Raw genomic sequence first — 24,426 nt, forward strand, 5'->3', positions numbered from 1 at the left:
ACCAACAGACATTTCATCCCTCTTTTTCTAGGTAGTTCAGTAAAGTCAACTTGCCAATACTCAGCAGGTGTTTTACCTTCCGTTATTTTTTTCCAAAATGTATCTTGTTTTGCATTTTTGGATTATTCCTACAACACACTTCACACCTCTCAGTCACAGATCGTATACTTTCCACCGTATTTCTACTAATAATTGATTTCTGCAAGTGTTTTAACAAGTTTTCAGTTCCCCAATGAACAGAGTAGTGTTCTTTCCTTACTATCTCATTTATGAGAGCGTAAGGAACTACTACGAGGCCTAAGGGTGTTACTGCCCATCCACCCTCTCGTTTTTCTGCCTTCAAGTTTTCAATCGATTTCAAATCTTGTTTGTCATACACTGGTTTTTCTGGTAATATTATCTTTCACTCTGGGGTTATTGCAAAAGCTTCTGCTTGTGTGCCTTTTTCTGCAGCCCTTTTTGCAGCCCAGTCGGCTGATCTATTTCCCCGATGTTGATCTGTTGATCCAGGTTGATGAGCCTTACAATACATCACAGCCACTTCAGCAGGTGCTTGAACACTTTCCAAGAGTTTAAAAATTTCTTCTTTATGTTTTATGGTTGTGCCTTGTGTAGTTAAAAGTTTGAACGTGAATCACCCCAAATGCGTATTTTGAATCTGTCCATATATTTACGCGTTTTCCTTTACTTAAGTCCAGTGCTCTTGTCAGGGCAATTAGTTCGGCTTTCTGCGGTGACGCCTTCGATGATAGGGCATTTGCTTCCATAACTTCAGTTATAGTGGTTACTGCACACCCAGACATGCGTCTTCCATTTGTGACAAAACTACTTCCGTCAGTATATAGTTCCAAGTCTGGGTTACTTAAGGGGGTGTCCTTAAGGTCTGGCCTACTGGCATGTGCTTCTTCTATAGTCTGTAAGCAGTTATGTTCTAATTTCTGCTCCCCCTCTTTTATCTGTTCCGTTGACAAAAATGGAGCACGATTCAATATTGTTTTGAGCTGTGTATCATCTTGGTCTAACAGGACCACTTGATACTGTATCATTTGGCTTGGGGCCAACCAGTGTTCCCCTTTTTGTTCCAATACTGTAATCGCCATGTGTGGTACATCTACTGTAATCTTCTGACCCAGGGTAAACTTCCGTGATTCTTGTATTAAAATTACAGTAGCAGCCACAGTTTTCAAATATCCAGGCCATCCCCGGCTTATGGTATCCAATTGTTTGGAAAAGTACACCGCCGCTCGGCATAAAGTTCCAAGCAGCTGGGTAAGCACTCCCAGTGCTATTCCTCGTTTTTCATGAACAAACAGCTCATCAAAAGGCTTCTCTAAATTTGGCAATGCCAATGCCGGTGCCTTCAGTAGTGCTTGTTTGAGATTTCTAAAAGTATTTCTTCCCTCTTCAGTCCCTTCTAAACAGGTATCTGTAGAAGCTTTCAACATTTCAGGCAATGGTCTTACCATCAGTCCATATTCATCAATCCATAAACGGCACCACTTTGTCATCCCGAGATAGGTTCGTAATTCTCAGAGGGTAGCTGGTTCTGGGAGGCGACAGATGGCTTCTTTTTTTTTTTCTGTCGATAACTGCCAATGTCCTTTAAAAGTTTCGAACCCCAGATACATTACAGTTTCTTGAGCTATTTGAGCCTTTTCTCGTGATACTCTGTAACCACTCATTCCGAGAAAATTCAAAAGGCTTGCTGTCAGCTTCAAAGATTCTTCTCAGGTTTCCCCCGCCAGCAAAATATCATCCACATACTGTAGTACACCACCTTCTCTATTTTCCACTCGCCAGATTTCAAGTTCTTTAGCAAGTTGATTTCCAAAAATGGTGGGGCTATTCTTAAATCCTTGTGGTAACACAGTCCAGGTTTGAGTCTTTCGCCCCGTTTCAGGATTTTCCCATTCAAAAGCAAATATTTCTTGGCTCTCTGGTGCAACCAGGATGCAGAAAAAGGCATCTTTTAAGTCTAATGCTGTAAACCATTCTTGTTTTTCTGTCAAGCTTATCAACAAGGTATACATCCAGTAGTTGCAAATCCATGTATCTTGTGCCATCTGATTGATAGATCTTAAATCCTAAACTAATCTATGTGCTTTCCCATCTGCCTTTTTCACTGGCAGAATTGGAGTATTATACTTAGGCTCACATTCTCTCAGTAACCCATATTTCAGAAATTTTTGTATTAATGGTAACAACCCCAACTTAGCCTCAACTTTTATAGGGTATTGCTTCAGTCTTACCGGTGTCGATTCTGGTTTTAGACCTATTCTCACAGGTTCAGCTCTTTTAGATTTCCTGGGTATTTCTCCAGCCCAAACAAAGGGAATTACCACCTCCTCCACTTCTTTAGGGCTATCTTTGCTTCCTTGTCTGTCTTCCTGTAACAGAAACACCGAAGCCTGGATATATTTAGTTTCTGGTATTAAAACTTTTATTTCCCCTTCTTTGAATTTTATTTCTGCTTCTAATTTTTCTAATAAATCCCGACCTGTCAGGGGTTTCAGTGGACCTGGTAAGTAAAGAAACTCGTGAATGACCCATTGCTTCCCAATTTTAAATTTTAAGGGTTTAAAGAATGGCCTTTGTTCTGCTTTTCCTGTCGCACCAATAACTTTCACCATGTCAGTTCCTAATTCATGGTTTTTAGTGTTTAAAACCAAATATGTTGCCCCTATATCTATTAAACATTCTGCTTCCTCATTCCCCAGCTTAATTATAACCAGAGGCTCTGCTGGGGAAGAGTGCTCTGGTCTTCTTCAGTCTTCCTCCTCTAAGGGTACTATCGGTACCCTCCTTTCTTTTTTTTCTAATAAAGCTGGGCACTCTCTCTTCCAATGTCCTTCTTTCTTACAATATGCACACTGATTCTGCCCGACAGTTGGATTCGACAGTCCGCATCCTCTACCCCTTCCACGTACATTCCCTCTCATATTTCCTCTGGAAATCCCCCTCATTCCCTTTTGATATACCTGTATATTCTCAAGGGCTGCTGTTAACTTTGCATTTCCTCTCTCTCTGTTGATCTCTATTTCTATATACCATCCAAGCAATATCCAACATTCTCCCAATATCCCTAGCTTCTGCCCCCTGCAATTTTTGCAATTTCCTCTGAATATCATCATATGATTGCCCAATAAATAGGGTGGCTAACTGGCCTTTCCCTTCCTCGGATTCGATATCTAAAGTAGTATATTTCCAAGCTGCTGCTTTTAATCTGTTTAGAAAATCAGTTGGTGACTCCTCTTTGTCCTGTTTAATTTCATACAATTTAGACCAGTTTATAGCCTTCAGAGTTGCATTTTGAATTCTGAATAATACCAATCTCCGATATCGGGCTATCATCTCTTTGTTATCTGGGTCATGGGGATCCCACTTAGGATCCACAGAGGGAAAATGATCTTCCATTTGTCCTCGTAAAGTTCCTGAAGCTATTTGTGCTTGGAGATGCATTCTTACAGCTCTCCGTATCATGTCTCTCTCTGTACTATCAAACACCACTTGTAAAATAGCTTCGATATCCTGCCAATCTGGATTCTGAGTTCTAATCATCGTTTCAAAAGCACTTGCCACCTTCTCTGGATCATCCCGATAACTTCCTGCGGCAACTTTCCAATTATTTAAATCTGATGTTGAAAAAGGAACCTTTACTGTAACTGATCCATCATTTCCCACAGCCTGTCTCAGCAGAGCCTGCAAGGCTGGCTGTCTACTTCTCGTTCGACCAGCTACCGGAGTCCGCCCCGTTCCCTCAATCACACAGTCACCCTTTCCCTCTTCAGACCTTTCCTCCCGACCTTCCATCTCCTCCTGTCTTAAAGTCCTTAACCCTGGTGCCACCAGCATTTCTAAATCCTCCTCCGTTTCCTCCTGAGTTAATTTTAAACACCTCCGTCCAATGCTACAGGCTGAACAACATCTTTTCAAAGTTTTCCCATTACGCTTATTCTGGTCCTTTTCCAATGCCAACACAAAAGGATCAGAAGGAGCTAAATTAAATCCACGTTCCTTTTGCCACTCAGGGTGCTGACGCAACATGAAAAACTTATCTACATACATCACTTCATCCCATTTCTTTTCCCTTCTCAGAAACAACATCAATTGTAACAATGTATTATAATTCAATGTTCCATTTACTGGCCATTTTTCCCCGCTTCCCAATTTATAAAGAGGCCACCATTGGTTACAATACTTCACCAAATTAGATTTTTTAACCGATCCTCCTGGGGATCCAGCAATTTGTTTCCAATGTTGCAAAATACACCCCAAAGGTGATTTCTTTATTACTCCACCAGTGGACCTTCCAGCCCCCATTGTATACAAACTTAATTACACTATTTACACTATACACAGAATACTGACCTTTTTACAACAACTTAATATAACTATAAATAAAATCACTACTAAAACAATCAAGCATAGATACACAATAGCAGTTACAGTCATTAGTCCAAGAAATAGGTACCTATAAAGGATTCATATCCTTTTCATATCCAATTAGGGAGACATATCCCTTTTCCGTAGGGTCCTTTCCCCACGTATATCTTGCACGATCGAACGCCTGTGACTTACAGATAGATACCAATACCAAAACCCCCAAAAGAACGCCTTACTCACAAAGTGTAGTTCTTGCTTCGAGCTCTTCAGTCCGGGGATCAAGGTCCCTCCCGAGAAATCCCAGTGCCGGCTGAGGTTCCTGTGATCCCAGGATCTGTCGAGGTTCAGAAGCAGAGTCCCATCTTGGGTGCCAAAACTGATACCGAAAAAGCTGGTCGAAGAAATTCTCTAAGACTCGATTTTGGAGTTTTAGAAAGCAGGCATTCTCTATTGCAGCACTGGGTGTACGGGGGATCGCTCCACCTATCGTGCACACCGTCGGTCCTAATTGTCCAGGTTAAGTACATGTTCTACATACATACTCACTAGATTTCCGAGAAATGTTATACATATTCATTAGTTTTCCGGGAAACTATTAGCATATGCAAATGTCCTTTATGCATGCGCATTGAAGGTCTCTGGTGGTCTTCAGGAGTCCTCTGGTGGTCTTCCATAGTCTTCCTCACTGGTCCGCTACTTGACCCTTCTCGGATGATTCTGTGCAGTGTGATCTTCTGCATGTTTGATACATCTTATCCTAAAGAATGCTCGTTAGTGCTTCTATTATCTATGCTTACATTTTGACATAATCCATGTGGATACTTCTAAGCTAAGTTACCTAAAAGGGCTAAAGTCCTTATCTTCTTCAGAAACTGCAAGGCCATCCAAAAGCAATTTCTCACACATTTTGCAACGTACAGAACCCCCATCCACCACTGATCAGCAAACGATCGGGCAAAGAAACAGCAAGACCATTGTACTCAGAAAAACATCCTGCATCACATACAGCATCGCAACACAGGAGCAAAAAAGCCAGGACCTGAACTGAAGTCTACTCTGAAAGAACATTATTCCTTTGCATACTACAAAGCCCAGTACACTTTCTATGGCCCAGCAGTGCTATCTGTTTTCCTACCAGACCCCTCCTCGGTCCAGCCTCCTCTGGTGGTAGGGGGATGCTTCACCAACCCCACTACTACCTGGGCACTGCAGTAATTCCACTTCACAGTGGGCAAATGGAGTCCCATAAATACAAGGGGCTTGAAATTTAAAGCCCCAGGAGCTCTGCTTTCTCCAGGTTATCTAGATCCATCCTTCAGAGACTTCACTCTGAGATAGCTTGAAGGAACTGTGCAGTTCTCAACCATCTCTGAACTTGACATCAGTGTTTGCAACAGGGTAAATCAGGGAACAGAGGTCAGTGTTATGGTCGGAATCACCCCTATTTGTAAGCACACAAAACATTTAAGAGCAATCTTGAACTGAAAAAAAATCACAGTTAACTTCCCACAGGCCTCTAGGATTCAGGATTCCCCCCTTGGCTGGGGAGCACATTGCCAAGGATGATCTGTTAACATAAAGCTCACTCATTTCAAGAGGAAAACAAGAATGCTAGCTCAGCATTTGGCAGTCAGATCAGTAAAAGCCTACCAGAACCGGTCACAGAGCAATTTTAGCAAGTACTGTCACCACTGCAAAGCTAGATGCATACTAACATCCAGCGCCCTTTGTTTTTCATTTAGATATCAATGAATGTGACAGTGGGTCTCACTGTTGTCAGCAAGACTGTTACAATTATCCTGGAGGCTACGAGTGTGCCTGCTATGCTGGATACAGGCTCGGCACAGATGGCTGTGGGTGTGACGGTAAGCAGAAACATCTAGTTGGAGTCCCGCAAGTAAGCCAGCGACGCTGCAGTCCTCAGCCTTGCAGCACGGCAAGAGACGCATATGGAACGGGTTCCTCTAGCTCTGGTTTTTGTATTTTGTCAACCTCAGTCTGCTTAGTGTGAAGACAACTCAGCTATTCTAACCCACACACTAGTCCAGCACAACCGAAGAGTAGCAACGGGGCTTTTGAACACACTGATATCAAATTGGGATAACTCAAAATGAGTTGGTCCAGGTCTGACTCCAGTAGTTCACAGAAGTCATTTCATGTTCAACCCCAGAGGCCAACATTGCCCATCATTTTCACCCAAGAGATACAGGCAAAGAAAAGCGCCTGTATAAAATAGAGCTAAGGCAGTGACTAACACAAGCTTTTAATAAAGAGAACAAGAAATGGTCCTACCTGGTTGTGAAGAGCCAAGCATTGCCTCCAGTTTCTCCCAGCTCATACCAGTTCTCCTGTGAGCTCTGATGAGTCACCTTCTTAGCACAAAGAAGGTGGGGCTTTTTTTCCTCCTAATGAGTTGTTCTCACTACCAAAGCTCTCCGATAACACTTCACAGGTGAAACCTCAAGCTTGCCCACCTCTTTCTTTGTACACAATCAGTGACAGATGTGAACTCGAGCCCAGCACACAGTATTTGGAAAGCCAGGGCTCCCTGAATCACTTGGGTAGTGTCACTCAGTTTTTAAGAGTCAGATGGCTTCACGTCACTAGCAGAGAGGATGCCATCAGCCTACTTGCTGATCTGTGGACAGAAACATATCTGGGCCCCTGTCCTGTACAGAGGGCATGCTCCCATTACACCAGAGTATCCCATGCTTTCTAGATGTGGACGAGTGCTCTTCACGTAACGGTGGATGCGAACACACGTGCCAGAACCAGCTAGGGTCTTTCCAGTGTGGCTGTGAGATTGGATACAAACTGGATGACGACCGAAGGAGCTGTATCCGTAAGTGCAACGCCTGGGCACCGCAGGGGTGAGCGGCGGGCTGCCCGTCCCTCTGCCCTGCTCCCCCCCAGCATAGCCTCCCCTGCACGGAACCCAGACCAGCCAGGACCAGCACAGGCTGGAGCTCATTAGCCCTGCACACCACCTTTTCCAGCTTTTTCACAGCACTTAGTGCTATTAGCAGGGGAAACGACTCACACCACCAGTGGAAAGCTTTCCCCTGACAGGACCGGTCCTATTTCAGCCACATTGCACAGCACTTCCCAAAGGAGCATAGGGGATTTTGGCACAGGTACACCTAGGACAGTCTGTAGTGGTGACTACACATTAACCAAAGAACCAGAACCCTTTCCACAGTCACCAGCCTCTACAGTTTTTCCTTACAAGAAATAATAGATTTCTCTTTTTTAAGCAGTAGTGTCTGTATCCCACCACCAAACGCACTATCACCCGACTTACTCGCTTAGTAGGGCAGCCAACGCCCCACTCGCTTCATCTAACGACCCCCAGCAGCATCACCTGGGTCCCTGGAAAGGCTTTCCGAGGTCTGGACCCAGAAGAGCAGCACTGAGTACCTCCAAGCTCTGGCCAAACTGCTGAGCTTCTTCCGGGGGGTGGCTTTTGTAGGGTCTACAGCCCCTGCCCTGGCTCCCAAGTGTGGCTCTGCTTAGCTTGATTGCTGGCATTTAACCCTTGCCTGCCCTGCAAGGGAAGGAAACCTGTAGCTGATGATAGATACTTTTTCCAAAAGGAGAACCAAGCCGAAATGCATTGCTTACTTTTGTTAGATGGGCAGTCCGGTTTAATTTTCCACAAAAGAATTAACTTCCCTGAGAACTCAAAGAAGCCGAGTGGCTCTGGTCAGAAAAACGGCAGGGCAAAGGTGATGGGGTGAGTGTGACCTCAGTTACCCGAGAAGCCAGGGCTGTGTGTCAAGGTTAAGGTCAAAGCTTCTCCCATCGATTTTGAAGTCATTTAGCTGGCCCGTGCCCATTCTAGCCAAAACGAACAAGCAAACAAGTTGCAAAAATTTTAGAGGTGTCAATATAGAGAGCGAGCAGTGGTGCAAAGCATGCCAAATCAGATGCAGCAACCCTGTCCAGATGTTTCTGGTTTCCCTTTCTTATTACACAGGTTCTGTCCTACTGTTCACCTCTTAGAGATCTTATCTCTTTTCCCACTTTGACGTTGTCATCTCCGTGACTACTTCCCTAGCTATAGAGGACCCTGTGGAAGCTCTGGATGGTCGGCGCCCCGTTATCCGCCCGATCCCTCACGTTGCAATCCTGCGAGATGAATTTACCCAGCTCTTTAATGATGACTATGAAGAAGAGGAGGAAGAGATGGAAGCAAGAGGAGAGCACACACTTTCAGAAAAATTTGGTGGGCATTTCGCAGCACTGGTAAATGGCACGCTTTGCTTGGAAGTCTTCAAAATTAATCACACGTGCTGGTTTATTCGTGTTCGGTGCACGCACCCGCAAGACTTGTCGAGTACCTTTCCTATGCGCACAGAACCCGTGTTAGGGCGCAGATGCGTTTAGCTTTGCCGCAGCCTGCACACGGTGGGGGGGGGGGGGGGGTTGCTCTGCCCAAACTCTCCGAGATGCCGAGGCAGCCTTGGGGAAGGCTTCTCACCCGCAGCGCTTCCCGTTGCAGTCTGCCTGGAGCACACGTTCGGCCCCGACTGCAGCCTGACCTGCGAGGACTGCCAAAACGGAGCCACGTGCGACGCGGAGGAGACGGGCTGCGAGTGTCCGGCCGGCTGGACCGGCATCCTCTGCAACCAGAGTGAGTGATGCCGGAGGGCAGCGGGCGAGAAAGCTCTTCTCGCCCTCGCTGCGGGCCGCGCGCGGGGCTGCGGCAGCCGGCTGAGCTTTGCCTCTCTTTCTCCCCCCAGCCTGCCCGGTCGGCACCTTCGGGAGGAATTGCAGCCTGACCTGCCGCTGCCAGAACGGCGGCACCTGCGACCCCGCCACGGGTGCCTGCCGCTGCCCGCCCGGGGTGGCCGGCGAGCTCTGCCAAGACGGTAAGCCCGCGGCTCTCCCGTCGCCCGCTCCGCGATCCCTTTCCTTCTCGCCGCAGCCCTCGGCAAGGCGCGGGGACCCGCCGGCGTGCGGGCTGTCTCGCCTCACTGCGAAAAGGCAGGACGGCATCTCTGCCGGGCTTCGAAATTGAGCGCCGAACCCTGGGCCTCCCTTGCAGGTTTCTTTTCTCCCTAAAACGTTTTGCTCTAAGGAAGTAGCAATATTCCTGAGCTGCCAGTTGCGAGTGATGGTCCCCAGCCTGCGGAGGTAGCTCATTTCTGTTTCTCTCAGCGCATTAGTAGAGCATTTGTCGTAACTTGATAGAGGGCTATTACAGCCATCTCTGATGCCACTCTTTGATGTTCCAGTTGTGCTTCCCTGAAGCCTTAAAATGTTTTCCACAGAACACCTTACACTGGCCCCTTTGTAGCTGTTCACTGAAAGCATCTTTCAACTCTTTTGTCGACCCATCCCAGCGCGGGCGGCTCTAACACATCCCTGCTCCATCTGACTCGGTGGGTCACCTAGTCTTGCGTGCAAAAATGCCATTTTAATAAGGAAAAGGTGGTAGAGGGGATTCTTCACCCACAAAAGAGTGCTCCAGGTAGCATGCCTTCTCTTTGCACTGGAAGACCTTTGCAGTCCCTGTTCGCTACTCAGCAATGACCATGGGCTGCCATCTCTATTTCACTGGACATTCAGTGGCGGACATAGAAAAGAATGTCAAAAACAGATGTTCAGTGGTAACTTTATAGAACCGTGGAGGTATTTTCCGCTGAAGAAAAACCAAAGCATTGAAAAGTTGTGACAACAGTAGTTACCCAAAGTACCCAAAGGAGGTGCCAGTTGCTGTTGGTATTTGTTTCTCGCTCCCAAAGAGTTAAAATCTGGGGGACATAATCTAAGAACATAGAAAGAGTGAGACAATAGGAGATGCAGACCAAATGACTTCAGACAAACGGTTAGGAGCATCTGGGAAGTATTACTGAAGGAGGAGACCGAAGCAGAATGTAAATGAATGCAAGAGATACCCCGACCTTTTCTTTCTGTAGGAAGGAGGTGATTGAGGGGTACAGAGAAAAAACAGGAAGGTGAGATTAAAATAAACAATGAAGAACTGATCTGTTGTCCCAGGGTGGCATTTCCTCTGCTTAGACCGTCTGCTCTTCTTACCGTACGGGAGAAGGCATGTGCTGCCTGGACAAGTGCTGGCCGGAGCTTTCTGCTGACACAGTCTGTCTGCCATGTGCTTCTAATATTAAGGTCTTTAGCATAACAGAGAAAGAACAGTAATTTATTCCCTTAATAGTGCAAATACCGCTGTTGTTTATCAATGGGAACGGCCTCATGGATTACTTTCTCCCGTATGAAAAACTTGACTTCTCAGAGCCCTGCAGGGTAGATTTCTAGCACGACCAGCGTTACGGTTTCGAGCGAGGTGCGGAGCCGAGGGTGCCCTCGGGGCACCTCGTATGGCTGCAGAGTGGCAGCAAGTGAAACGCACTGCGACACTCCGTGCAAGGACAGGAGTGCCGACCGCCGAAGCAAGCTGGTTTTGAGCTGATGCGGGGAATCTGATCGCTCTTATCAATACCTTATTGCGTAGAGACACAAGCACATTCTGGTCAGAAAACAAGCCGGCCTTCTTTTCAACACTAGCTTTGTCCTTTGCCTAGGTTCATTTCTGCTGCTATGCAGCTTTGATTTTGGTACGGTTTTCCCGTGGTCTGCCAGAAAAAAAACCAACCGGCCCAAATTGGCTCATCTTCCCCCAAAATCTCTCTCTATTACTAGGGTGCCCGAAGGGATTTTTTGGGAAACAGTGCAGGAAGAAGTGCAACTGTGCCAACCGGGGTCGTTGCCATCGGATTTACGGAGCCTGTCTCTGCGATCCTGGCTTGTACGGACGGTACTGCCACTTAGGTATGCGTGTCCTCACCTTTTTTACGAGAGATATGTTATTCTCAGATTACAGCCTTTCTAGAGGCCATCCCTGGGAAGGGCCAGCGCCGGGTGGCAAGGTTTCTGTCCCTTGCTCTCTGTCGTTTGGCCTCGCGGGTCACTGACCAGCTCCTTCCCTCTGCATCCAGTCTGCCCCAAGTGGGCGTTTGGCCCCGGCTGCTCCGAAGAATGCCGCTGCGTGCAGCAGAACACGCAGGACTGCGACAAGAGGGACGGCTCCTGCCGATGCAAACCCGGCTACCGCGGCAAGCGCTGTGAGACGAGTGAGTGGCCAAGAAGCATTCATGGAGCTCCCCCCTCTCTCCTCCCGCAGCCTCTTTTCCCCTAGTTAATGTTCTGGGGGGAAAAGCTCGGCTCGCTTTCCACCCGCCTGAGACTGCCTCGCCCTTCGCTGTTTAGATTAGGAGCAAAACTTGCTATCAGACTCGGTCACGTTCAGTTAGCGCAGCCGGGTGGGAGTGCCTGTAAATGGGGATGGTGGACGTCATCCAGCCTGCTGCGCCCAGCTATCGGCTGGGGAGGGTGCTGGTCAGTGCCCGTCGCCGCAAGCTGGGGCTGCCTGCTCTTCCAGGGTCGATCGAGTAATGCCAGATGCTCTTTCTTTTGAATTATGATTGTTAACAGGCTGTGACCCTGGCTATTACGGGGATGGCTGCAAGAAGAAATGTAGCTGCTCTCCAGAAGCGTCCTGTGACCGTGTCACCGGAGAGTGCTGGAAAGAGTGTCCTCCAGGGTACCACGGGGAGAACTGCGACCAAGGTAAGGCAGGGGCCCTGCAAGGCAGCTCTAAGCCTGCTGTAAACTCACGGCTCCTCCTCACGCGTACAAACTTCTTCACCAAACAACGTGAAGAGACTTGCGGAATTCCTCCTGGGCTCTCTCAGACCCCCGAGCCCACTGCAGTTGATCTAATGAGCGAGAAGTTGAAACGGCTTCAGGGGACACAAGAGCTGCCGTTCGCAGGTCTTTGTAAAACGCTGCCATCTCTTTAAAGCGGCGAGCAGGAGCTCTCATCCATAATGTCATATGCAGAAAAGGAGAACAAGGTCTCGCTTTTTCCTGCCACTCGGGCATCTCTGCTTTTGTAGATGAAGGTGATAGATACCTACTTATCTTTTTCCCCCTTTAATGTCTTTTTAATTCCAGGCGATCGGTGCCCAGCAGAACGGTATCGTATTTTCCACTCCATTCTCTTTTCCACGCTGAAACTCTATTTGATCTGCAAGTGGAAAAGAAAATTTTGTATTCTGTTTACATTGTCAGGATTTAAACTTCTGCCTCCTAGAGCAGTTTTCTGCCCTTCACATAAAGGGCCAGTTGACGGCACGGTAACTACACTGCACAAGATCCTGGGAGATAGTGGGGGTTTCAGAGAGCTTGACTTTCTTCAAACAAAGGTGTTTTGAGTGAACCTAAAGGTGGGTGGTGAGTCATTGGCACAAGGTGATGATTACAAAACAGGAACACAGTTCTTGGAAAATAATAACTTGTGCCAGCCTCAGAGCTGATCAACGCCTGAAAAGCCAACCTCCCCCTGTTGTGAGGTCGTCTCCTTCTGAATCACACTTCAACCGGTTGGTTCCAACAGAAAATGCAAAAAGTAGTTGGACTCTCGAAGTCCACACCTGAAGACACGCTGCGTGAAGAGAAGACATGCTGCATTAAGAAGCTCGTGGTGTTCAGTGTCTGAATTTTGATTCAAGCATCCCGGGACTTTCTGCACTAACTTATGTATATCCAAGCATTCCATCCACACCCACCCCAGAAATTACAGCTATTAACCTAATTAAGCTGCTAGCATGTGATTATCTTGCATAACACCACAGCAGATAGAACATAGCCGGTCTGTTGGTCAGAACGAAAGCTGCAGATGCTCACAAAAAGTTCCGACGCAAGCGCTAGCAGAGCTAAGCAGCGTTAGGACGAGCGATGTGAGCGGCTTTTGCAGGGCTCGTGCCCCCTCGCAGGGGTCCCGGCAGCCCCGGACCCCCCCCGCCGCGGCGGGACGCTGCTGCCTCCAGAGCCACGCGGCGCCTCGGCGGGCTGGGTGCTTTTGGTGGGGATATTTTTAAAAAGAATAAGAAAGGAGCTTAAGCCTGTAGGGGGGAGTCACAGGAAATAACACAAATATTTGTATAGAAATAGTAGGCTCTTGGCTGTTGTTCGGATCTGGAAATTATTAAAGGGTGAAGACAAACATCTGCCATCAATTAGCAAAGAGGAGGAATAACAAAAACTCCACTGTGTCACTTGAAATCTACGCGCTGGTGTGCTTTTCCTCCGTGATTTGTGAATGCTGGTGTGTCTGCGTCTGCCGAAGCCTTACCAAACGTTGGCCTCGGTGAGCAAAAAGGACTGCGGGCACGGAGCTCTTCTGGGAGGCTCAAACAGGATCTAAGGCTCTGTGGGCCTGAGGCCCTCAGTCTGCACGTAATTAGCTGGCTGCTAAGTTGTGTCACGGGGTACAAAGAGCAACCCGAGCTTTCTGGTATCAGCAGTACCACCCTGGCGTTCAAAGCAGAGGGAAGGAAAAGCTCTTCCTCCTCCTGCGGGCGAGGATGTTCCTTCTTTATCGCTTTACATCGAGGTACCTGCTGCAAACCTTGCTGCTGCTTAGAAGCCTGGCTTCCAGATTCCGGAGGCATTCAGCCGGGGCAGTAAAAAGCCCCCCCAGCATCTCATAGAAGTCAAGGGATGGTACGGGTTTGGGGGCTGTGGACGCGGTGTTCTGCACCCCGGCACAGAGCGAGCAGGGTGGCTCGGGTCGCTGCCCGTGGGATGAGCCGGTGTGTCTCGGAGGCAGAGCGAAAGCCCACCTTTCCGGACCCGTTTGCCCGGCTGCCTGCGTCGAGGGAGCGGGTTATTTTGCAGAATCGTATTCACAGATTGGAGACCAGTTTGGCCTCAGCTGTTGGGCGTGCGATCGGTCGCTCTGGTACAAAGAAATCCTTGTCGGAAGGGCAAGCGGCAGCAGAGATGGGATACTCAGGGAGGCAAATCGAGGCCGTGGGGTGAAGTGCTAGAGGTTGCAGGTGACCGCCGTGGATAACGGAGCGGTCACATCCAGGCCCATGAGCGCGGTCTTCCTCTGCAGCGCGGGAACCGGTCGCGGCCGGGCTTTTCCTCGCAGAGCCGGCAGCATCTTTGGGGTGCGGGGTCTGGCGGGTGGTAGGCTCTTGGGAAAGGCATCTCAGGAGGGGACAGTTTTCACACCGCTGTTTTCGACGCAGAGTGTCCGGAGGGGAAGTTCGGGGCCGGCTGCCGGCGGTCCTGCTCCTGCGGCGGATCGCCCTGCGACCGGAGCACGGGGCAGTGCCTCTGCCTGCCAGGCTGGACGGGACACGACTGCGGCCAAGGTGAGGAGGCAAGAGCGGCAAATGCGCCGAGGTAGGGATTTAGGCGTATAGCTGTTGTTTTTCTTTTGCTAAAATTCGTTTTAGAAGCATGTAGTGCAATTAGAATTGCCTTCATGGAAAATTAGGAAGAATGGAGCTTTTGATGGTAAGTCTTAAACGATCGCCTCAGCTAGCTTAGCTCTGTGGCTGAAGCTGAGTGAAGTACAAGTAAACATACGCACTAAAGAAGATGAAGATGTTTTCGGTTGTTGCAGTCCTTGACATCGGAAAGGAGTCTTTCGTTACTGATGTGCATTTTTAGTTGCTTTCACCGTATTACTCCTTAACTGCTGGAAAACTAGAGAATCCTAAATTAAAATGTTTTACATGATTATACGGTATTACAGCAGCTGGAAGATATTAGTCACATATAGATGTCCTGCTCCTAATAGTTTGACTGAGCAATAAAACCATGCATGCACAGTGCTTACCATACATTTCGAACTGACTTTTTTCCAGGCCCTGGAGCAGCTTAGGAGCAGTTAAGCAAGGATTCTTGCCCCAGTTTTATCAGTTCTTAGCCTTTTGCTTCTCCTTTGCAACTGAAAGCAGATCTGGGAATGCTGACGAGCGTGCTGTCCAGTAGTGTGACAGCAGCTGCAAAGACCCTTTGCCAGCAACACCATTTCCTAGCAAGGAGCCCTTGTAGCTCCCCACAAGTAGATGCGAATCCAAAATTGGCATGAAAGTACTGGACTAAGATCAGAATAGCACTTACCAGGGCTCACACGCTGTTTATAAAACAAAGCAAGCAACGTTGTCCCTGCTAGTAGCCACATATCGCCAAACAAAAGTCCGTGCTCTGCGTGAAGCATGAACACAAATGAGAAAGGGGATGCATTGCCGTGCACCAGAAAACGGATGGTCCACCTTTACGCCTCGGCTGTGATCCCAATGCTTGCGTGTCCTCTCTCTCTGCCCGCGCTGCAGCTTGCCCTGACGGTCGCTGGGGCCAGGGCTGCCAGGAGATATGTCCTGAGTGTGCGAACAACGCCAGCTGCGATCCCGCCACGGGAGCCTGCCTGTGTCCACCCGGCTATACCGGCAGCCGCTGCCAGGACGGTGAGTGCTGTCTGCCGTCGGGTCCCCCACGCCTGAATGGCTGGCTCCAGCTGGAATGAGAGCTATTTAGGTCGACCTGGAGTAGCTGCTCTAGAGAGCAGAGCATCCAGCTATCAAGCAGGCGCTGCCGCGCTCCCCAGAGCAGGGCTTAGCACCGTGCACGCCTCCGCTACCTCAAACTTTGGGCCACGGGCTGGGTTCTTCCCCTGAAGTCCCTCTAGTCCTACCTTCCCAGTGGTAACTTTCGCACCAGCAGAAAGGGAGGCGAAACCCTAAGCCCCTCATCCCGTTCAGCCCGGAGCCGAGCACCCACGCTCAGCGGAGGAGCGTCGGTGCTCGTGACGGCTCTGCAGAAACACGCCGCGGTACCCGTCGGGTCTCTCAGGAGGGCAGCCCTCGCCGCGGTGTTAGAGCAGCCATCTGCAGTTAGTCCATGTCTACGTTGGCAGTGTGTCCGCCTGGCTGGTTCGGCCCAGATTGCCAGCTGAGCTGCAGCTGTGGGAACGACGGACATTGCCATCCCGTGACGGGGACGTGCAGCTGCGCGCCTGGCTGGACGGGGTATAACTGTCAGAGAGGTATCGTACCGCTCTTTGTTATCCATCGCTCCTAGAAAGCGCTGACCTGTGCGAAGCTACGCTGTCGTTTCCTTCATTGCCATCTTTGTGCTGTGCCTCTGCCAGAGAAGTCTCTCTGAAATCCTTTAGGTTTCTCCGCTCTGTCCTGCCAGTGCCGTCGGGTGCCTCTCGCCTTTCTGTAGCGGGCTTGCTCGCAGAATGAATTCACGTCAAATACGTGCTAATGTAGCAGCCGGTCTCACTGTCCCGCTGAGTTTTCTGAGGACCTACAGCCGCGTTTGTCCTTCTGCCCGAGGCAGCAGCTGTAGTCAATGGAAATAACACCCCGAGGAGAAGGCAGCGCTGTCCCCACGCCTTTGCTCACCGGAGAAGCTGAGCGAGTGGCATGCACGCCATCAAGGGTCGGTTCCCTCCTGTGTTTCAGCCTGCGATGCGGGTCGCTGGGGCCCCGACTGCGCTCACACCTGCAACTGCAGCAACAGCGACGGGAGCTGCAGCGCGGAGACGGGGCAGTGCGTCTGCGACGCCGGCTACACGGGCGGCCGCTGCGAAAAGAGTGAGTGCTGCCCTGCTTGCCTTTAAGATGAGCCAAATGATGCAGATTTGTTTTTGGGGGGGGGGGGGGGAAAGGCAGGCCAGGAGGCTTCTGCCTTCTCCCCATAGAGGGAGCCGGGGAAGCCGTGCTGCAGACTCCTCCAGCAGTGTTTCTCGGTTCAGTCACAGAAATTCAGTCCCCGTGCCCTGTCTCTGATGTCGCCAGCCCTGCCCTGCCCTGAGGGTGGTTGGGTGACGTGGATGCACGTCTGTAAGGGGCAGGGTAGAGCCCACTGGTCGTTACAGAGCAGCAGCCGCCAGATACCGTTATTGCCATTCGGAGCCTGAGCTGCTGCCTTAGCAGAGCATCCCAGGGACGCCAGGAAAGGATAGGCTCCTCAGACTCGTTTGCTTCTGCTTGCCAGAGTGCCCTGAAGGATGGTTTGGGCTGAGCTGCCGGCACCGGTGTCAGTGTGACAACGGGGCTGCCTGTGACCACGTCAGCGGGGCCTGTACTTGCAGCCCGGGCTGGCGAGGAACCTTCTGTGAACACGGTAAGTACCTTCGCATGAGGACCCAGCGCTGTCAGCGGCTCCCACGGACCACGGTCTCCTTGCCAGCGGGGTCAGCGCTCCTCGTCTGGCTTTGCTATTCTGTTGCAGCAGAGAGAATCCCTCGGGATGGTGATGGGGAAAACCGCGTGTCCACAAGCTGCTAAGTCTCTGGTTTTCATTCTGAAGGGAAAAGGTCTAGGAAAAAAAAAGATTAACGCAATGTAAACAAGGAGTAAATGCACAGCTGCCTTGGTCGCCCGTGTGTGTACGCAGGTTGCACACGGGGTCTTGGAGCAGCCTCTCCAAGGGGTCCCTGGTGCGGGGTTCTGGCTCCCCCACCAGCCTGCTCGGTCTCGTGGTGGTCAGAAACCTAATGCCGTTGCTCTTCCAATCCCCCACAGCTTTGTCCTGCACCTTGAATGTCTGTCATGGACACGCATCCAATATTCTGCTGCCCTGCCAGGGGGAGAGCCATTAACAGGGGGCTGTCACACTGGCGCGGCATTTTATTGGCGAAAGAGGCCACCAAGAGGCCTCTCTTCTCTGCTGGGAGATTTCCAGCTCTCTGTATAGGCATTTTGTGGGGATTCCTCCTTTGTTTTCCGCAGCCTGTCCTGATGGATTTTACGGACTGGAGTGCCGGCAAGCCTGCGACTGCCTGAACGGTGCCCGCTGTGACCATGCAACGGGCCAGTGCCACTGCGCCCCCGGCTGGGAAGGTCCCCACTGCGGCCAGCGTAAGTGTTGCTGCAGCCTGGCACCCACCCTCTGCGGCTGGGGATGGGGATGGGATGAGATGGGATGGGATGGGATGGAGCAAGGCAGGAGCAGCCCTCCGTGAGGCACTCGGGAGCCCTCGCCGTCTCTTGCGCTGCTAGGTCATAGAGCCCGGAGGTTTAGGTGTCTGTTCTCCACATGTGATTTTTTTCTGCATGGAAGTTAATTCTGTGCATCAGAGAATTATTCGGTTTCGGAGAAGGACTGGGGGTCTCTGGCGGAGCACGTTGTTATTGACTGTAAAGAGGGCTTGGGCGTCTGGCAAAACAGCTCCCTAAGAGATAAAATGATGGTGAAGCTAGTAACACTGTCCGTGTTTGGATGTCAGCCACCTGTAGAGTACAGCTGTTATTTCCCCATAGCACCATAAAAACCAACTTACTTACACAGCCGTCCAAAGCAGCCGCGCACCAGTGTGGGTTCCTCTCCCAGACAAGTGCATTTGGGATGGTTAGTAGGAGCCTGGTTGATGCAGTTCATACCTGCTGCCTAACAGTTTTGCCTGCTTCTGCTCTCACGAAGCGTGCCAGGAGAACAGGTACGGCGAGAACTGCAGCCAGACATGCAACTGTTTCAATAACGCTACCTGCAACCACGTCAGCGGCCGATGCGTCTGCGCAGCCGGGTGGACGGGACCCACGTGCCAGCAAGGTAACGCACCTTATGGTCGCTTCCCAACCCGAACTGTCTGCTTCCTCTGCCAGCGTGCGTTAAAAATGCCATTTCTCGGGGTGGGTCGGAGTTTTCGATGGAGTAGCAACTACAAAAAGCTGAGACAGTACCATAGCAAGGCCAGCTTGCAACTAAGATTGTCCTTAGCTGTGCAGCGCTTCCTGAGTCGGTCGCAAAGAGAGAAGCTAAGAGGTCACCTTCTCCCAGAGCACCAGAAATTGCAGTTTCGTAGCGGTACATAGAGTAACAGCTCGATCGTCCACTGTGCTGAGCATTTCAGGCACCAAGTCAGCGATGCCTCTAGGCACGGCTTGGTGAAACTGTGCACAAGAACAATTATTCATGCGGTTAAATGGCTTTTTTTCTCTGCCAAGCACTGACACTTTCTGGGTCTAGGAGAGGGGGATGTTCTGCAGCTCAGAACCGAAGGCGCTGGCTACCAACCGAGCGTCTCTCCTGGCTGCTGAATTCACCCGACCTTTTTTCTTTCGTGTATTTTCCACCAGCAGCGCTAAGAAGGCTCTGAAGAGATCAGGCGCCCAGTGCCCTGTGTCATCACTGCCTCTTACCTGAGCAGGCTAAAATACCAAATGTCTTTACATGGGCAGCTAAGCAGCCTGAGGGCGTCGTTGGCTCCTCTCCCTGCAAGCAATCACGGCTTCGTTTTATATCAGGCCGTCCACCTATGGCTCTTGGCAGGCTACCAGCGGCGTGGTGTTTGCCTTCGGAGCTGTTTTCTGACTGTTTGCCCTGGTTTTCCCGCAGCGTGCCCGGTGGGTTTCTACGGGAGGAGCTGCCGCCAGCGCTGCCTCTGCCAAAACGGTGGCACGTGTGACCCCGCCACAGGGCTCTGCGCTTGCCCCGAAGGGTGGACGGGGCTGGCCTGCGAGCTGGGTGAGTACCGGCAAACATTGCCTCTGGCACAAACTTGTCCCGTTTCGGCCTCGTTTTCCTCGGAAGGCACGCGATGGGCAGGCTGCGCGGTCCTCGCCGGCGCGCCTTCGGGGAGGTGGGGGTCAGGGCGGCGTTTCACCGTGTGCCCCCTCCCAGAGTGCGCGCCGGGACGGCACGGGGCGGACTGCCGGCAGCGCTGCGAGTGCCGTCACGGGGGGGTCTGCGACCGCCAGAAGGGCCACTGCGTCTGCCAGCCTGGCTGGACGGGCGAGAAGTGCGAGAGCCGTAAGTGGGGCAACAAGGTGGGGGGGGGTCCTGACCGCGGGTACCGCGTGCTGCATCAGTGCCCCGGTGCGGCACAAGGGGGGGCCTGGGAGGGTTTTAAGCAAAAAGAGATAAAATGTGGATTTCAGCGCTGCAGAGAGAGCTCGCGGGTGCCGGCATTCTGGCTGTGTGCCCCGGTTTTGCCTACCGCTGTGCTTTCCGCTTTCCCTAAGGCGGTGGTGTATACGGGGGCCACGGCAGCCCGCGCCAGCACCAGTGGGAAGGGGCTGGGGTTCCCGAAGGCACAGGTCCCCGGCCACCAGTGCAAAGCCGCAGGCTCCGAGCAGGGCAGCGATCCCCCCGTCCCACTCCCTGCACAGTGAAACCAAAATGTCAAGCGAAGATCTTCTTCGGTTCCATTTATTTTAAGAGTAACAGAAGCTCATCTCCTTTCCAATGTTTCTTCTACTCTTCCCTGCGTGGCCTGATGACACTGACCCTAAATGCCTGGCTTCAGTCCTAAGCCCCAGCAAATAATTACGTCTGTCATTCGGCAGGCTCCTGTGTTCACCTTAACTTTAAAGGTAACACACACATACCCTGGCAATCCCTTTACTATGAGGAAGTGTTGAAAAGGCTATCAGCCTTACTAAGAGCAGCAACAGGGACTTGCATCGAGTATCAGGACGCCAAGAGGAGATCCACAAGCTTCTTCCCTTTCAGGGGTCTTGGCTCCTTAGCCTGGCATATTCCTTACATTACGATGTAAAAGGCATGCCTTAGTCCAATGCCATTACTTGTCAGCGGAATTCTGGGCATAAGGGAGCTGCCCGCTGAAGCTAGGTCTACCGTCAGCCTCACCAAAGTGCTCTCTGGCTTTCCGCCTGGGATTGTCTCTGTTTACAGCGGCTGTAAAACAGTTCGGCTGGCAGCCGAGCCTTGGCCACAGAGTCGAACCTGCAGCTCACCTCACCGGCCGAGGGCGAGCAGCCGCATTCTGCTGCATCCTCAGGCACGTCATCCCCTCCCAGCATCGTATCACACACACTTCCAAAACCCCACACCGAGACCAGCAGCAAGGTGCCTCGTCACGAGGCAGCGTTAAACTGCCAGGGTGGCAATTACCGAAGACGGGCAGGGGGAGGTTTTACCTTCCAGGTGCCCCTGTGGTTGTGGCCATCACATCCCGGGGACTTTTCCTGCCTCACCCTGCTCCCAGTTGCTTGCCCCGAGCTCACCCGCAGGTTCACTTTTATAATTTCTGTCAACATAAGTTAATTAAAAAACCCACCCGCAAATGCAGAAATTATAAGATTTTTTTTTCTTAAAAAAGCTGGAATCCTCTCCTTGGCTTCCCACAGAGCTCTATTTCAGACTGCGTGTATGTGCAAGTGTCTGCCCAGCTGTGCACAGTGCAGCCACACTCTCACCACAGCTGCATGTACAAACTTGGCCCTTGCATGGACAAGCAACCTGTTTGGACGGCTGTACGGGACTTACTGATTTTTTTTGCATTCATTCATGAGGCAGGAGTGAAAATGAGGTTCGTAGATTTTGCACCTGCAGCGCTAACTTCTGCACGGTTCTGGTACCGCACACATTTTGTTTTGCAGCTGCTTTAGAAAGCAGGTGCTTCTACGACAACAGAAGAAGCAACAAAACTATACGATTGCTGCCGTGATCAAAATATACTGTGCTGGCACCCAACTCTCATTAAACAGTGCCAGGATAACACTTCCAAAACCACGTGGCGCAGTTAAAGAGAGCCTTTCTTTAGGTGACCGCCAGCAGTACACCTCATGCTCGGGTACCCCGAGCAGATTTGACCAGCGATGCTGCCGGGACACTCGTGCTCCTGCACGCAGGGGCAGCGCGCATGCGTTCGGGTCCGGGCCGTGGGGCGATTTCCCCCGCCATACGTGCCGTGGGGCGAGAGAGGGACTGATGCTGCCCATCACCACCGAACCAAAGGCAAGAGGGGCCCTTAGCTCCAGCCGCGCCGCTTGCCGGAGCGATAATACCTTTGCGGGCTGGCAGAGGCCACCGGTCTTGTCACGGCACCGCTCTGGCTTGGCAGGAATGAAAGGGTCAGAAATAAAGCGAAGCGTGTGCCTACAGAAACCGCAGTGAAACAAAAGACCCACGTCACCTTGTGTAACTTGTCGTCTCTCCCGTGTTTGCATCTCTGAAGCTTGTCCGGAGGGGCTGTTCGGGGCACGCTGTGAAGAGCCCTGCGACTGCGGGGACAACGTCTCGTGCCATCACGTCACTGGCGCTTGCGATTGCCCCCGTGGCTGGAGGGGCCGGCGCTGCGAGAAAGGTGAGACGGCATCCCTTCGGATGCCGCTGGGTACGTCCCTGGCTCAAGGGAAACCGAGGCTTCTTCCAAAGTCTGGGAAGGAGAGAAACTTCCTTTTTAAATAGGAGCTACAAGTCGTGGCAAAACGTTTTGAGGAGCTGACAGCCTGCCCTCAAAGAGGCTTTTGGGTTGCGGCAAAAAATGCTGTCTACCTGGCTCAGCGCCGCGTGCGGGAGCCGGGCGCCGAGGGCAGGAGCAGGCCCTTGGGCTCTAATGCCTTTCGGGCGTTAACGATAACTTGAAAGCCCGTCAGGAGACTTACTGCTCCTTGCTTGTTTTCCCACAGCCTGCCTGCCGGGTTCGTTCGGGAAGAACTGTGCCAGCCGCTGCGCCTGTCCCCTGGGAGTGCCTTGCGATCACATCACTGGCCGGTGCGGCTGCCCGCCGGGCTTTACAGGCTCTGGATGTGAAAAATGTACGAAGGGAGCGATCCTCTTACAGTTCTGCTGACAGGCTCCGGGAACATGATGGGTCAAGCAATTGCTACGTAAAATAGAGGGGAAAAAAATTAAAACAAGGAAAAAAAAAAAACCCCAACAGCGAGCTGTGCCAAGGAGCAACTCACATTTTGGCAGCTGGGTACACGCCCGCAGAATGTTAGCAAAGCACAGGGAGCCAAGAGGGAAATCAGAGCTATGTATTTATCCAGAGGATTAGCAATAAATCAGTATTAAAATGAGCTCCTGTGGGTACAAGCAAGTCTGGAAGAGACAGAGGCATGTGAGCACATTCCTCACCCAGAGGGCAGGGGTGTATTTGCGATGTCTGTGCGTGCAAGGGTGGAGGCTTGCGGGAGGAGGAGGGTAGGTAGGGCTAGCATTGCAACAGGCATCTAATGCCTTTAAGTAAGTACTCAGTTTTCTTTTCAATCCAAGTCTTTCCTGGAGTCAAGGAACCATTTGCGTGCGGCTGCCTTTGCTTTTTGGGTGGCAGAGAACTCTCACTGTCATAAAAGGCTTCCTGAACCCCGGCTTAAAATAAAAAGGGAAAAAAAACCCTTGCACGGAGGGGTGGGCTAGCTCCCGCTAAGCGAATCTGAGCTGCCCTGGTGCCCTCTCTCCTGACAGCCTGCCTGCCAGGGACCTTCGGCGAGGACTGTGGTCAGATCTGCCAGTGTGCCGGGGCCACCCAGGAATGCCACCCGGTCACCGGGGCGTGCGTCTGCGCCCCCGGCTTCCACGGTCCCACCTGCCAGCTGGGTGAGTCCGCGCTCGGTTCCTCTTCTCCCCCACGGACCTTTGCAGGTTGCTGCCCAGGGCTGCGGCAAAAGCACGGTGCCGGTGCCGGGAGCGCCGGCGGTTTCGGTGCAGAGCCGACCGCTGGAGAAACCTCAGCTCGGGGAGCAGCCAGCTCGCTGGAGCGGCTTCACAGCACAGGTTCTCCTGGGTTGTCTTTCCTGGTTTCTCGCCATGGTCACCTTTGTCCTCGTTGGCGTGGCTGAGGTCTGTTTTGTTCTGTTCTTAACCGTTGCCCGGCTCTTGCGGCTTGGGAGCTGAGTCTGTCCAGACAAGGGTTTTCTTGCTGCCTCGTCCAAGCCTGGCCCTGTACGCAGCGAGGCTCTGACCTCCGCGGTGCCTCTCAATGACTAATTTGCAAGTAGGAGTTCACGTAAACAAAACATCACTCTCATCTGCGCTCAGGCCGGGGGTTTTGCCATTCTCCTTTTGAATTGTGGGATATTTACTAGCGCTATCATCAGCAGAGAGGTTCTGAACAGTCCGAAGCTCCTTGGCGTTGTTGCTTGTTTGCCATGAGATTACTTTAAAGTGCTTTCTGGGATTTTCTTCGGCTCCTGCCAAACAGCCAGAGCCTCAGAGCAGCTGTCCTGCACCTCAGCATATGCTGCCGGGAGGGCAGAGGCACCTGAGCACGGCTTGCAGGAGGTTGTGTTATCTGTGATCTTTGGGTTGCACCTGACACAATCAGCTCATGGATGGGATGCAAGTGTGCGAGCTGCATGCCCTTGGCACGTTGCTGTAGCTGGTTGGCTTATAAGTGCGTGCTTTGGAGCAGCTCTGTGCTACAAAGCGGATCAGAAACCCATCGACTGCACCAGCCTGGCACAAACCCGCTTCCAGCAGAGCTGTCGGCTTCCTCTCTGATGAAATGGCTGTATGAATCCA

The 24,426-nt window shown here is 51.3% G+C and overlaps 1 protein-coding gene across 5 annotated transcripts in view; it reads left to right on the forward strand.

Annotated features, from left to right (window-relative positions):
* MEGF6 (multiple EGF like domains 6) overlaps window positions 1-24,426 on the forward strand; it is a 117,116-nt gene that overhangs the window by 86,480 nt on the left and 6,210 nt on the right. For all 5 annotated transcript variants that reach the window (XM_052792309.1, XM_052792310.1, XM_052792311.1 and 2 more), the window contains 20 exons: window positions 6,126-6,248; window positions 7,103-7,225; window positions 8,441-8,608; window positions 8,885-9,016; window positions 9,126-9,254; window positions 11,047-11,175; window positions 11,343-11,477; window positions 11,839-11,973; window positions 14,445-14,570; window positions 15,540-15,671; window positions 16,121-16,249; window positions 16,674-16,805; window positions 17,209-17,337; window positions 17,946-18,074; window positions 18,637-18,765; window positions 19,552-19,680; window positions 19,837-19,965; window positions 22,136-22,264; window positions 22,590-22,718; window positions 23,371-23,502. In XM_052792309.1, coding sequence (XP_052648269.1) covers window positions 6,126-6,248; window positions 7,103-7,225; window positions 8,441-8,608; window positions 8,885-9,016; window positions 9,126-9,254; window positions 11,047-11,175; window positions 11,343-11,477; window positions 11,839-11,973; window positions 14,445-14,570; window positions 15,540-15,671; window positions 16,121-16,249; window positions 16,674-16,805; window positions 17,209-17,337; window positions 17,946-18,074; window positions 18,637-18,765; window positions 19,552-19,680; window positions 19,837-19,965; window positions 22,136-22,264; window positions 22,590-22,718; window positions 23,371-23,502 — 2,628 coding nt within the window. The remainder of the gene's footprint in view (window positions 1-6,125; window positions 6,249-7,102; window positions 7,226-8,440; window positions 8,609-8,884; window positions 9,017-9,125; window positions 9,255-11,046; window positions 11,176-11,342; window positions 11,478-11,838; window positions 11,974-14,444; window positions 14,571-15,539; window positions 15,672-16,120; window positions 16,250-16,673; window positions 16,806-17,208; window positions 17,338-17,945; window positions 18,075-18,636; window positions 18,766-19,551; window positions 19,681-19,836; window positions 19,966-22,135; window positions 22,265-22,589; window positions 22,719-23,370; window positions 23,503-24,426) is intronic.

The sequence above is a fragment of the Harpia harpyja genome, chromosome 7 (assembly GCF_026419915.1).
Source record: "Harpia harpyja isolate bHarHar1 chromosome 7, bHarHar1 primary haplotype, whole genome shotgun sequence".
NCBI lineage: Eukaryota > Metazoa > Chordata > Aves > Accipitriformes > Accipitridae > Harpia > Harpia harpyja.